Raw genomic sequence first — 15,540 nt, forward strand, 5'->3', positions numbered from 1 at the left:
ATTTCCTGTTTGCTTATGCCAAACCCAGCTTTTTAAGGCAGTTAATTTCACTCTAATAAACGACGCCATGGGGAAATGAAATGAAATTAAATGAGCAAAAAAATTCAAGTCAAATATCATTACCACTGTGCCACACTAAGTCTATTAGCAGCAGCGTTCTTAACAAATAGACGTCACAGAGTCCAATGGAACAAGCCCACACAAGACCAGGGGAATTCAGTGAATCTCAGAGATGGACAGAGGAAATGTGGTGGGATGCATGTTATTGCATGAAAAATATGCATATTGATAACTGAGGGACTGGAGTTGCCATGTTTGAGGTTTTAAGGTAGCTTGGAGGTGATGATGATTCTCACATTGGGCTGGCACAGAGGGGACGGCTCAGATCTCCCCCGACCACCTTTATCACCAGGGCCTCCTTGTCTTTTACTGCTGTGCTGCAAATGATACTATACAGTACCTGTCAATACTTTGGACTCGCCAAGCCGCCTACAAAGAAGAGTGATATAGTTTGGCGTCACATGACCTGGCCACCTGACCTAAACACAGCAGACATGGTTTGGGAGGAGTTTGGCGAGAGAATGAAGGAAAAGGAGCCAATGAGCATGTGTGGGACCTCCTTGCTGGAGAAGCGTACCAGGGGGCCACCACGTGAAACTGGTGTGGAGGAGACTGTGGGGTCAGCCAGTCGCTGGAGCAATTAGGGTTAAGGGCCTCGCTCAAAGGCCCAATGATGACATTATTCTACCAACGACGGGATTTGAACTAGCAACCTTCTGAGTCCCAACCCACAGAGCTGCCCCCTCCGACAAATTTTTTGTTTAATACTATTTTGGTCAGTGCATAATTCCATTGACATAATTTTATAGTTTTTCAATGTTGCTATTTTATAGTCTATAATTATTGTAAAATGTAGATAATAGCACAAATAAACCTTCCTATGGGTAGGTGTGTCCAAACTTTTGACTTGTGCCTTGCTTATTTGTTTAACACCCATTCATGTCCTCCCTACTCAGCTGCCATTGCTCAGCAACTCACAGCAGAGCACAACACATTAAAAAAATAATTACCCACCAAGGGACAGGGCCCAGTCCTTCATGACGGCCTTTTCGCCTTATATACGATGCAGTCTCTGCATATCACAGCAGGTCTGCGTTTGCAATTAGCGATAAGAGTCATTTGCTCCCATTAAAACGAACAAATAGCTGAAAAATGTCTTTCTTTCCCACAGATTGAACTGAGCTATAACTGCTGTCATTAACGTGGATATGCGGAACATTTGCTTCTTTAATCTACAAATGACTGTTTTGCAAATAAAAAAGCAGTCAGTCTACATGTCCTGCATGATGAATAATGACATTTTTGATTCAAGGAAATCACAAAATTACAGGGAATTTCCTGGATGAAACAAACTTGTTTTAACTCCATCAGCAACTTCATTTGAATAATTAAACATAAATGACTTATTTTCTTCGTTTGATCTATCTTTGGTGCACAAGGTAGAGCAGATGGTTCAAGCCCAGGCGTGATGTCTTACAGGTTTACGGCTTTTGTGTTCGACTCATTGCCTAGCCCTGCATTGGACCCGACAATCTGAAACCAGTAGCAGACTTTGCAGAACACATGGTGGGAGAACTGGGGAGCTATTTGAAGCATCTCGTGTATCTTCATCATTATGCAGTGAGCTTCAGACCGTTACGCTGCCTTGGTGTGAGCTGACATTATGGGTAATGTAAGTGTTAGATGTAGTGAGGCCGTCGCCCATAAAAGCTGCTTCCCTCATTAAATCGCCTTACAGATAGGGCGAGCCAAAACAGGCATCTGTGTACAAATGTCAGAAAAAAATGCAAGAGTTTGTTAGCTGTAGCACAACTAAAGCCAAATAAAATACCTTGTGTCTTGCCAAAACTCTAACATATTACAGATTATATATATATGACATATTTAATGAGAAGGGTCCCAGCCAGTATGGCGACTATTCAGATTCCTTACACATAAATCATGCATAATCTTCAGTATAAATAATTGAAACATGAATGAATCTTTGTGATGTTGAACTCTAGTTCTGATTCTAATTCTAAATTCTAAATTCTAATTCTAAACGGAAAAGGGGGAAATGGCCTCACCCACCACTAAGCTGCTCTGGGCCGGATGTGTCCGGACATTCTGCAGACCTGCTCGCCTTGTCCGCTGCTGCAGGACGCAGAACCGTCACCCCCGTTCCTGGATGCCCCCAAAGACATGCCAGCTGCCTGCTTTTTAGGTGAAGAGGGCATCAGACCTAACACAGTCCTAACCGAACCCTCACTGCCTCTCCCTTGTGTTTTTATCCACCAGGATGAATGAACTGTCAATTTATCCTGTCGCTGGGGGGTGAAAATCATCCACTTATATGTAGTAAATATAAAATGGATGAATATATATTATATATCTGTATATATTTGCATATATTCATCTCATGCAGCTCCCAGGGGTGTCGCTAGAGATTTTGGGCCCCCAACCCCAGCCAATCCAATTATGCTTTAAAATTTTGGGGGCCTGAATTTCCCTAAGTTCTCCCACCTTTATAGCACCAGTGTCAGCACCCTCGACTTCACAGATGAGATTTTTTTCCCCCCATATTGGAGCATCACTTTATGCTTATAGGTCACTATCTACCCACTCGCTCCTTTTGGACAACACACAGGCCGTTACCTCCTTTGGTACTGAGTACCAGGCGCGGTGTCAGAACTGCATGGTCCGGTGGTGACTGTTGGACTGACAGGAGGGGCTCCCGCCTCTTTTGGCCCAGATCGGAGGCAGTCTCCCAGGGCGTGCTAATGTAACAGCCCAGTCCCCATGTCCCTGGATGAAGTTCCACAAGAGGGACTTCAGTCAACACTATGTGATATATAATTCATCTGCAGTGACTTAAATCAGGATGTGTCCTATATACGAATCATTCCAAAGAGTGTGCTTCATTACCCAATATCTATGCACAATATAATCTGACCCTACATGGAGCACATTACCCACAATGCATTCTGTCGCCAAGGAACAACCTTCCATTGTTTTACTACTTCACCTCTTGCCTCATCCTTTTCTGCATCCTTCCCTTGTTCTTCTGTCCCTGGTGGTGTTTGGGATTCAGAATAGTTAGATGATGTAGCCTATTTCCAGTTATGTTTTGGCTCTGAACTCCTCTGCTAATGACACGAGGCATTTTAAGCTATGCAGCTCTCAGCCTAAGGACAATGGGACGGGGTATTCAAACCTCAGAAGGAAAGTAAGATCAAATTGACTGGAAAAGAAGGAGTCTTTGCTTGTGCTTGAAATGCCCTACAGGGAGCTAATAACTTCACTGTTGTATTTGCACACAATGGACATTTAGGCTGGTTTTAAGCTAGTTGAGAGCCAACAGAATAAAGCAAATGTAGAATGTAGCTGATAGCAGCCCAATGGATGGCAGTTTGTCACTTTGTCTCCAGAGCTACAGGATTGTGGCACAGGCACCGCTACAAATTTGGGGCCCCATGACATCATGTCATATTGGGCCCCCAACCCAGACCAATCCACTTATGTCCCAAATTTTTTAGGGCCCCTGACACTCACCCCCCCCCCCCCCCCCCCCCACCTTTACATCACCCCTGGGTTGTGTGTCCCGCCCCTATCCGTTGAGTTACATGTTCCCCCTGTTTCTCCTTGGTTTGCATCTGGATAATGTTCATCTAATGACACTGTGGTACTTTGTGGCCCCTCAGTGTCCCAGACACATACGCTTGGCTGACCTGGTGTCTCAGAATTACCCGCAGTCTGTGAGTACATGTGTCCTGTGATCAGCTGCAGTCCCACGGGAATCGTCCCCCTTGGCTTTGTGTCCTGTGCTCCCTAGGATAGACACCATGACGATGTCCTGGATAATGGCAAGTTACGTGACAGCAATGCCACTCCTTATTGTCACACGGAGCGAGAGCCACAGCAGCTGGTGTTTTGCACATCCTGTGATGTAACTCCCTTTCCTGATGTGTCAAGAACAGATGCGATTTAAAGCACAGGATTACCAGGGGCAGCCTCTAATTAGGGGCTTCGATAAACTTGTTTAATTAAGTTTTCAGTGTTGCTATTTGCCAATAAGTGACTCAAGTGGACCCGGCCGCCCCAGAATAGGGTGAAATTGCTCAGTGAAGCTTGCCCTGGGGTGGCGCAGGGGCCTCTGACCTTGTACGGTATCTGACTTTAGTGCACATGTGGTCCACGTTGCAGAGTACAGAAAGATAAGTGGGATTACTAATTGGTTCCATTGCTCAATTTCGCACTTTTACTCTTTGTTCAGCAGTCTGGATGAAAGAGTTTCCATTCCAACAGAACTGGGGTAAAGAGGTGAATCTGCAGATTAGAGCCGTTATAATGCTTTTAGCTCACTGCTACATTAATTAGCATATGATTGATTAAGTCTGATATCAAATATAATATTTGCCCAAGGATTCGCCACAATGACATACATCTTTAGTAATATGTCTACACATATCACTAGACACCCATCTAGCACAGGACACACTAAAACATTTTATTTATTTCTCTTCTTGTCTTATTTTGCACTTGAATCATTCTCCCTCATAAACATATTGGACACTGCCAAGTCTGATATATTGATCGGATAATCCAGCTCTGCAGGATATGTCTGCGACAGGTGTCAGCATGGAAAAAACTCCTGCATGGCGTCATGTGTTATTTTTAAGCGCAGGAGATAAAACAAGAGCCGAGGACGACTACGAGGGAAAAGAAGCGTGGAGCGAAGCGGAAGTGACGTCACGGGCGGTAATGTAAACTGTCAAGGATCCATGGTAACAGAGCGTGCGGCAGTGCAGCACCCAGCAGCCCGTCGCGCGCTCCAGAGAGCCGAAAGAGCCGCTGGACGCTGCTCGCCTCTTCTGGCCCAAACCGCGATTAAATGTAGCCCGTCCGCAAGCTTTGCGCCGCCCGTGCTTTTCTTCAGGCAGTCGCATACAATGGATGACTTTTTGAAGCTGGCTGGTGGATTCGTGTTTTTTTTTTGTTGTTGTTAATTTCAGTTTGTATTTTAGTTACAGGAATCTGAATGCCAAAAGAATACTTTCGGTGTGTTATGCACGTAGTTAAAGGTACCATTGTGAAAACACAAAAATTACAGCCGCAAGAATAAACATTATGGCTTGCTATTATCGTGCCGTGGGGGTCGAGGACATTAAAGTCTGATCTCTCTGGTCACAGTATAATATAGGTAATATTCGGTCTAATCTAGGTATTTCATTAGGTTTAATTCAGCTTCGCGCAAAAAAATGGCTCATTTACATACTAGCCGGTTTTCTTGATGCGTTTTGCTCTCACGGGCTATTAAGAGAAGAGCATTATTTGCCAAAATCTCTTTGCCGGTTTCTTAGCGGCTTGTACATTTGTGCGATAAAATCATATAGAAAGAACGTTTGAAGGATCGTGAAGATGGCGACAGGAGCGAGTTGGCAGCAGTACTACAGCCCTGCTGGCAGCGCATCCACCGGAGCAGGGAAATACACTACTGGTACATCGACCATGTCCTACCAGTCGGGCATCACCCTGGAATACACCCAAGATTTACACTTGAAAATGAGTAAGAAAATAGCACAGCTCACGAAGGTAAGTCGCGATTGCCCACGCTTGCAGCGCGAAAGCCATGGCTACGTTATGAATGGATCTCCTTGCAGTCAGGCACATCGGTACAGCAGCCGGGATGTAGATGCTGTCGCTCCCGCACATGTCAGTGCAAATGAAGTGCATGACATCGGACGTGGCAGTGCGCTTTTCCCCAAAACCGTACCGGTCCAATGAAAGGAGCCCTTTATACATACTACTCTTAATTCCGCCTCTGTCGTGGACGGAGACCGGCTCTAGGTCATGACTTCAAAACAGTATATGGACCTTCGATTTTTGACTCTCCATACCACTCACCAGAAAGACCTTTTCTATGTCGTTACGTGTCTGCCCCCCACCCCCCTAGATACAAAGATCCAGTTTCTGTTTTAAATTGCCGGTAATTATGATTCGGCACGACGCTTACCTGCTTTTCAACGCAAGTGCAATGCCGTCTTATAGCACTTCTCATGTAGCCTATTTATGTATGAGCTGTGCGGCTGTGTGTAAATATCTAGTTGGGTGTGATGGTATTGTTAGTGCAAATAGAAGATATTCAGTATGACAGCAGTATTCAAATTACCGCCCCCCAACCCCCCCGTCCCCACCACGTTTTGCTCAGTACCTGCAGGAGGACAGGAACACCGATTACACATCTGGTGCTTAAGTATGCTATTGGCCTAGACCGGTACTTCAACAAATGAATAATCTGTTGAAATACAGTATGTTAAATAAATAGTTAGATTCAGCAGAACTGTGAAAACCGAGTTCTGTAAAGATCGGGATCTCTGGTATGTACAGATAATATAATTTAGCAACCTTAAATTTCCTTTAATCATTAATTATCGTATAACGCTCGTGCATTTTATTGGTTCTTCGTTGTCCCTTTTCAGGTTCTTCGTAACTGAATCTGCCAGTGCTCAAAAACATAAGCGTGTCTATGCTTACATTTAACTGGCTTATTTTAAAGATAATTCGTGAAATCTGTTTATTTCGTTTGATGGAATTTGCCTAAATATGCAGCTACACTGGTCTGAAATGTTAAAATGACATGAGATATTTGCATTACGCTTTAGTTTTTATGGATGAACGTTCAGACTGACAGAACACCGCTGGCACAATATGTTTTGCCTTTAGAGTTTTGTTTTATCTAAAATAGTTCAACTTATAAGCTGTTTATGCGTGAACAGCTACCCAATTATTAAAGTGATTGAAGTTCCAAACCTTATCAGTCGCACTTCTGAAATTTGACCTGTAGTAGCCTGTTTGTGTTAATGAATTAAATATGTTAATCACTACCGCCTCTACTATGTATGTGTTAAGTAACCTCCAGAATTCTCTCTTTAGTGCTATGACTCACTCCCTGTTTTCCTATTTATACCAGTTTACTATCTTCTGTTCAGTAATCCTCATGCTGAAATAGCTTAATGTTACCAATTCCGTGCATATTTCTTCGTTTCAAAATGTACGTAACGCCGTGAAATGCAAACTACATGTATTGCCACTAATTATGTAATCAATCAGTTTAGTGTATTGCAATATATATCCTATAAACAATTATTTTAGTTAGTCTTCTGCATATTCCCCTTGAGATGTGTATCTTAAAATAACTTTGAGCTGGGTCATTACCTGCACACATTCTTGTTGGATGTCTTTATGCACAGTCAGGACTTGATTCTCAACCAGGGTTGCAAAGGGGTGGGAAACTTCCAGTAAATTTCCAGAAATGGAAAGTTAAGCTGTGGAATTTTGGAAGTATTGAACCTGTGGAACTCCGCGCGAGCTGTCAGATACGGCAAAGAAAGCAAACTCTATGGACAAATCAACATAGAATATGACTTATAAGCGGTGCGTTTTGATGCAGATGCTTATTTTGGGGTGTTTTTACGCACTCATAATTACTCGCAAGCACTTGGTTACACAATAATATTACTATTAGTGCAGTTAAGATGTTTTTTTAACCACGTTTAAGTTCCCTGCTATAGGCTAGCCTGCAATGTTGCATATTTCCAGTTTACTCCCATTAATTCCCATGGAAAGTTTCCAACTCCAAATTCCCAGAATTTTGCAACCCTATTTTCGGCACAGATACGCGATAGGTATTAATCGCTTTAGTACACCTTACGGTACAATACCGCTTTTCGCACCCAACACTCTGTCTTGATAGTCAGATGTAATCCCACTGTGGTGTTAAATAGATGGGACGCCATAGAGATCCAATATCTAATGTGAGAATTGTTTGGACGTCTTGAAATGAATTTCCTTCTTCCCAAACCTTGGTGATCGACTTCATTATTGAGAAGTAATATCGTTACGTTTCAGAGTTCAGACAATACTTCAGACGTTAAATATACTTATTACCTAGATATTACCGTTGCCTTTTCTTCGTTGTATGTGTTTCTATGACCTTTGAATTCACATTTAAGCAATGAGACCTGCTAGGGACAGCTAGGGCACACAGCAGGGGGTTTCTCCTATGTGACAGACGTCTTATTAAACTATAACCACGGAAGCTTTACTAATCCTAAATTCCTGGTTACCGCCGGCGCTGTTCCGGAGGATCCCCGTTGGAGTAATGAACATATTGTATAGTTCTCCCATGTCCATCCCCGCAACGATTCTTCATTAACGGCCCAAGTAAAGGCTTAATTTACTGCGAATAATCATGTTCATCAGACAGCGTTCACCGATCGTTCGTAGGGAACCCCGTGAGCCATTTCCCTGCACTCGTGGTCCTAACAGCAAAGACGTACTGCGACATCGTCGTGTGTTATGTACTGTGTTCCTGGTACGGTTGCGTTCATGAATATTTCCAGGGTGTTTTAAATACCTGTGTCCAGTAATTATCTGTGACCTCTTAGAGAAATTACCGAATATAAATTTCATCGTTTTAATTTTCCCCTGGTCTAGATATTGGAATATTAATATCGGCACTCTGTAGAAGAGCACGTGGCTGAAGGAGGGAAAGGTCTTCACACCCTCCCCACGTGACCAGGAGCTGTCCAGTAGGGGGGAGTATCGGGCATCATTTAACCAATTGAAATGCAGTAAAGCCTGCGGGGGGGGGGCATCTTGGCAGGCAGTACGCTGCTCCTGTGAGCACGCTGGATGCCAGCGGTGGGCAGTGTGTCCTCTGTTAAGTCTCTGGCTCCCCCAGGATGTGGTCTGGCAGGCTGGTATGGGTGTATCTGAGGACCAGGGTGCATGAGATGGACTTAATGGCTGGAAGAATCGTGTGTGGCATTGGAGAGGTGAAAAACAGTGGAAAGTCAGAAATTGAACAGTGGTCAGGAGGTCTTAATCTGATAGATTGTGATGGGTGATTGCATTTAATAATCGAAGCATGTGCAATTGAACATTAAGTGGAAATAGAAGGACTTGTTTATGACCATTAATCTAATCATCAGGCAGGATAGAGTTATGCTTTTGATTATATTGGGCAAAATTTGTTTTAGGCATTGAATAATTGTTAAATTGAGCTATCAGAGAGAGAGAGAGAGAGACCATGAAAAAAGCTGTAACTATGTCACATTGAAATCTAAACTTCTAATATCACTATCCCTTTATCTTAGGCCAGGGGCCTGTATCGTGAAACAGGATTTCTTGCTTAGCCAGATAACTTGTTGGATTTAAGGTAGCCTGTGCTAAATGTAAGTCCATTTAAACTGGCTTACCTTAAATATGGTAAATTATCCGACTAAGCAAGAAATTCAGCTTTGTGATACAGGCTCTGCAGGATAGGAGAGGCAGATTGTTTTGGCGGTAAGAGGAGGCACAATGAATATTATAAACAAATAATGTGGGGGTGAAATTTTCTGGAATAGAAAGCCCAGACACCCCAACAACAGGCCGTGCGATAGTGATGACTAGCTAATATATTAGTGTTACGGAGAGCAAGCTGTGATGGTGTGGAGACGCGTCTCGGCTAAAACCAGCGAGATATTTCCTGGCAATTAGGAGAATGTTCTTATGGCTAAATATCAGATATGTGTCAAATATAGCAGCCTAAAAGAAAGACCAATCAGCTTGCACTTTATAATTTATTCATTGGGTTATTTTATCTGAAGCGATGTTTGAGAGCCTTTTATAGGATTGTGTATTCGTCAGGGCAGATTCATCAAAGGCAGCGAATCTCAATCCGCATGCTGATCCACGATCAGATTTCCCAGCCCCAGTCCTAGAATTAACCTATAAAAATGGGCCGTGGGTCTGCAAATGCTTAGCGTAAAAGTAGTGAAATCTCAACCAATCCAAGAAGCCAAACTACAGATGCTTAATTTAAAATTCACTGGCACATCCAATCAGATTTGTGCGATAGGCATTGATTGGAGTAAATAGTAGCGCGCACTGCTTGCTTGATTGTAGCATTACTGTAATTTAAACCTGTGTTTGATTCAGCGTCGCAACTGAGCTGGCATGGTAGAAATTGGGTTGTGGTAGAAAAAAAGGTTGAGAACCACTGATCTAAGGTATGTTTCTCAAGGTTTCAGGTGCCTCTTACTTTAACCTGCTCATAACAAAAAGGTTGCAGGTTCAAGAATTGGGTCATTGAAATAGTTTTTGCTGAGAAGTATAAAAAATGTTAGATGACTGTTATTTTATATCAAAAGGTTCTTAATCCAGTAGATAGCAATCTGAAGTTCTGCATGGTGGCTTCACAGGTCCAGGCCTGGGGGTTTAAATCCCCCATCCATTCAGAGTTTGCATGTTTTGTTCGTGTTGTACAGGTTTCCTTCAGATTATCCCGATTTCCTCTCATGGTCCAAAGATATAGTTTGCTGAATTGGCTTTTTAAAATGTCCCATACTGTGTGTGTGTGTGTGTGTGTGTGTGTGTGTGTGGGTGTGTGTGTGTGTGCAGGCGTACTTGCAGAGAGCTTGCCCAGTGCTGCATGAGAGGTTAGTAAATAGATGCATGGATTTACTGGCAATCATACATGGAACTGCGTCGTATCTATTGTGTGAAACAGAGCCCATTAGGCTGGAAATATTTAAAAGCCATTTAGTGCAGCACTGGAACTGTGTGCTTAGCTGATGTCTGACACCTGCTTTTTGACCCTTGACCGCAGAAGGAGGTTGTCCTTGTCATTTGTAAGCTTTGGGAACGGACACTTACAAGACCGTGAATCAGACGGCAGTCCGTGCCTCTCCAGTTCCCTCTTGATAAGATTCAGAGACTGGAGGGATCTTCTCAACAGCCTGCTTCCAATATGGGAAGCTTGATGCAAAATGCGGCCCTTTCATTCAAAATAAGCCTGTACCTTTGCCTTCCAGGGATGGATAGTGGTGCTAGGAATATATTCTGCAAGCTTGTGATAGTCTGAAAGCTTTTAAAATGCTTGAAAAAACGGCATGGCACACTCAGGAGCCGATCTCACCTGCCTGATTCCTGCCCCGTACGCCACTACTTCTTTGAGATTTTCACAATTTTCAGGAAGTTGTATTCTTGTCTTGTCTTCGAGCGTGAGTGCGGTCTTACTTCTTTCTTGGTAGAATTTTTTTGAAGCACAATTGAGGGAAACACAGATCAAAGCCTCTGTCCCATAGCAGCACATTCCCTACAATGGTGAGTAATGCAGAGACGGCACAGAGCTGCATGTATTTTTTATTGTGTTAAATACGGAAATGCTGCCAAGTTCCTGCTCTGGAGACTCGTGGGGCCCAAGTTTATTCCATCTCCGTGGTAACTAAAGCGGGAAGCCGGTAATGCACTGGCAGGGCTCGGCTGAGCAGGTGGGTGTTTGGGCTCCATGTTTTTGAAACCCATAAGCAGCACATGTTGAGTCCCTGGACGCCTTTGTATAGATCGTGACATGACCCTACAAAAACAATTTGCCCATTTATGCTGCATATTCACTGCATATCCAGTGGATTGCCTTTGTAATACAACACAGTGTTTGTAATATAGTTCATAGTAAAAATGCATATGTAGATCATGCATATCAGTGTCTTTTTTTAATAGATTTTGAGTACCTGTGTTTGCCATAGTGCATGTGAAGGATCATCATCTGATCATCATGACATCACTGTATCTGTCCTTCTTTGGCGAGGTAATCAGAGTCATTCAGTGCATAAGTTCCCTGGTGTTAAATCACTCTGCACCTCAGCAGTGGAAAGAATAGGACCTTCAAAAGGGTGTGGGGGGTGACATTTTTCACACCCCTACCTGTGCTAGGTGGGGGTATCCCTGGTATGTCATCCTGAAATCTGTCGTCAGCCAAGGTTACAAGGCCGGCCAAGTGTGCTATTAGTGTGTGCCCTAATCCCACTGTTAATATTGTTCTTGGTGCTTCTACCGTAAAGGCTGCCGTTCGCAAGTTCTAAGCTTATCTGGGGCCCTGTGGTGCCATGGAGCAGATGGTCACGCCTGGAGCGGCAAGGCTTGGCCCCCGGTGCATTGTGGGAGGACGGTAACGACGCATCGCCGGGGAAATGTTGCGTTTACCCAGCGGACCTCTGATAAGGCAGAGAAAGGGCACAGCACACCCCATAAAATCACATTTTAGCATATGGCAAGTCTGCCTCTTATGGGTGGAAGCAGAAACGGGAACGAATAAAAGGTTTTCTCCTGAATGCAAATAAAGGGGATTATAACGGCCATGTCACATGGTCTGTCGCCAGGGAAACGCGTCGCTAAAAGCTATACACATACTGTACAGTATAATTCCGTATATATACAGTATAATTCTAATGCAGTAAAATCTCTGGATTGGGACAGTCAAGACCCCACACACACATTCCTTCCAGGTGCAAAAACTTAAAAATAGATATTATGTAAAGGTTTTTGCATAATGTGTTGAAGGTGAGGAATTTGCTTTTTGCTATAATACTATCTAGTTGTTCCAGTAGCATCTCAGTTTTCATTTAGACATGCACGTCGCCCGCGGCTGCGTCGGGTAACGTCAGTCGTCCTACTTTTGTCCAAGTTTCTTGCGTTTGTAGGTTCATTTCATTGCACATATATATATATTTTTTTTTGTCAAAAGTAGTTCTCTTACAAAAACCCTTTAGTATTAGTAGTTGCAATAAATTAAAAGCTCGGTAATAGTCAAAGTACCATTGCAGACGTTTACATTTAGTTTAAAATTAAACTCTCTGGTAAACTGGCCCTTCTGTGTTTTGTTGACTGCATGTCATTTTCCAGTGAGGATTAAGGTGTTTTACTTTTGATTGCTAATATTTCCATACGAAAATGGGGTAATAAGGACATGGGAATCACACCTGCCTCTTACTTCTGATTATTACTTTTTCCAGAGCATGATTTTTTAATCAAAAACATATGCAGTTTTCCCAGAAAAAAATAATCAGTTTTTATGCCTACTGGTTAGCGCAGTTATTTTAAGACACTGTCTGCTAACATTTAACACCAACAAATTGATGAATCCTGAAGCATATGAAGAGTTGAGGATTTTTATGTCCAGAATGTTGTGGGTTCAAATCCCATGGGTGAGAGAGTAGTCATATCACCACTGGGCCTTAGATTATGGTCCTTAATCCCAATTTCTTCAGGGAAACTGGCTGACCCAGTTTTGTGATTGTTACGTTTCTTTAATTTTTATTTAGGACACTCTTTAGTTCAAAACAACAAACAAGTGACAAAGAACAGGAGTAAATAATTAAACAAAATACAGTAATATTAATAAAAATGAGTAGGACTAGGCATAAACGTACTCACCAAGGACAAAGTTTTGGAAAAAAATTAGTAGGACTAGTCAACAAAGTACTCACTGAGGACAAATTACTGGAAATAATGAATTGGAGTAGCAGGCAAAGTACTCACTGAAGACACAATACCGCACAGAGTACAGGACACAAGGAATACTGGACAAGGAAAGGTCTGTCATACAAAGTACCAGGCAAACAAGTACAGAAAATCTGGCTGATGGAAAGGAAAATGTTATCAGCAGGGAATATTGCACTTAGCAGACTGCTCAGAGTAGACTGCAGGTACTATTGGAGAGTACAGTGGGGGTGTTGTAGTACTGAGGTGGGGGGTGTAACTACTCATGGTTGGATCAGTATTTAATCGGCCGTGTAAGAGAAAAGAGTGATGTTGCCAAATGAAAGGCTGCCTGTAGGCTACATAGGTTTGAGGCTCACATTTGTGTGTGGGGTCTAAGCCCCAGTATAAATTCGATAATGGAAATGATTTTGCTCATCATATGAAACAGAAGACGGCAGCGACAGAAGCTACCCGCACTGTTTACGTTGATCGGATCCTGATGGCTGGTTGTTTTCCACCAGTTGACGACAACGTCAGTCACATGGACGGGTTGGGTTATCAGCACTCGCTTATCATCGCTTATTTCAGTCCAGATTTTCGCAGCCGTGTTTCCGAAGCTGGAAGCCAGATGGGAATCGTTAGAGGCGGCAGCCAGCCGGCTCTGCTCGCCTTTTCCCTGGTGTCCAGCGTACGGCGTCCTGCATTTCAGCTCATTCTCACCTGTATTGAGTATTTCATCCCGATAAGCATTTGCGGAGAAACACATTTTTTGATGACCATTAAAAAAATAAATAAACATTTTAGCTCAGTCAGCCCAGCGACTGGGGAACCTCTGTGGTCTTTAAAAAGAATTGGTCACAGCTGGGTTCACCTGATTTGTGATTCTGGAGCCCTTCAGAGCATTGACATTCTGGAAGCGAGAGAGAGAGAGAGAGAAAGGAGAGAGAGGGGAAAGGAGGGAGGTGGAGAAAGAGAGAAAGAGGGCGAGAGAGAAAGGTGGAGAGAGCGCATGGAGAGGGAGGGGAAGAGGAATGGAGGGAGGAGGAGAAGGAAGAAGAGCAAGGGAGGTAGGGAGGGATGGAGGAGGAAAGAGAGAGGAAGAGGAAGGTAGGGAGGGAGGGAGGTGGAGAGAGAGAGAGGAAGAGGTCGTAACTTTGCTGCCGTGTCGCTCCGCTCCCAACCTCCTCTACACCTCCTCCTCCCCCCACCACTCCCCGGAAAATCTGCCAGCCCACGGGGGGTGGGGTGCATTTGGAGCGTCTCTGTCTCCTCCTTCAGACCATTAACTGTAACCTCATGTGGGTGGATATATGGGTGCTTTGAGGTGACGCGGCACAGCTTCACCCAGTTACTGATGGCTGTTTACTGGCACCAGTAAGGTTACTGACAGCTCCCAGTGGCAAACCGTTATTTTTGGAATCACAACATGACCTGCTGCCTTGTGGGTTTACCAATGAATCTGAAGATCATACATTTATTTTTACACAAGTTATTATTTTGATGCATAGCTGAATCTTTTGCACAAATCCAATTAGGTGTGTACAGGATAGACAGCTGGACATAACACTGAAGCCAGTCAGCGTAAATCGTCAAGGGCCCTGAACCCGATCTCCGGTCTTCATGGTACACAGTCTGTGTTGTCAGAGCTGGAACAGGCGAATAACAGGACGGATCTCGATTTGGGGTGGTCTTGTTCTCCACATCGTCGTTAAATGGGGCACATTTCTGTTCAATCGAGCCGAGCGAGTCGCAATACCCGCGCACCTCCGTTACGCCGTGTGGTGTTTTCATACATTATGTTCCCACTTGGGGCGGGATGGAAAAAGCATTACCATGTGAAACAAGATAGCATAAATAAATAAATATCTATCCTGCCTCCACTAAGTGTATGTGGGAGTAGAAGCTTCCCTGAAGCAGATATGGGGTGAGGCTGATGCTCTCCTGAACAGCTACTGAGCAAACCCTGATGATCTCATTGGCATCATATTTGAAAGCCTCTTTCTCCATATGCAGTGTATCATCGTGTATGATTATAATAGAGGATTCATTCCCTAGTACATAAAAGTTCGGTCAACCCTTCCAAAGCACAGGGGCTAGGGGTGCACCCCCCCCCAACCTCCCCCCCCCGCGATCCGGAATGACCGCATACAATTATTTGGTCCCCTTGGTGAGCAAAGCAACCCTGCAAATGGA

At 43.7% G+C, this 15,540-nt stretch overlaps 1 protein-coding gene across 3 annotated transcripts in view; it reads left to right on the plus strand.

Moving 5' to 3' along the window:
* Positions 1–4,820: 4,820 nt before the first annotated feature.
* The window catches only part of fam184ab (family with sequence similarity 184 member Ab), a 71,819-nt gene continuing 61,099 nt past the window's right edge, over positions 4,821–15,540 (plus strand). Inside the window, exon 1 of one of the 3 annotated variants that reach the window (XM_023797222.2) lies at positions 4,821–5,631. In XM_023797222.2, the coding sequence (XP_023652990.2) occupies positions 5,458–5,631 (174 nt within the window). In that variant the 5' untranslated portion in view covers positions 4,821–5,457. Of the gene's footprint in view, positions 5,632–6,322; positions 6,417–15,540 lie in introns of those variants that run through there. The other 2 variants (XM_023797224.2, XM_072702660.1) reach the window with 2 other exon arrangements.

The sequence above is a fragment of the Paramormyrops kingsleyae genome, chromosome 19 (assembly GCF_048594095.1).
Source record: "Paramormyrops kingsleyae isolate MSU_618 chromosome 19, PKINGS_0.4, whole genome shotgun sequence".
Lineage (NCBI taxonomy): Eukaryota > Metazoa > Chordata > Actinopteri > Osteoglossiformes > Mormyridae > Paramormyrops > Paramormyrops kingsleyae.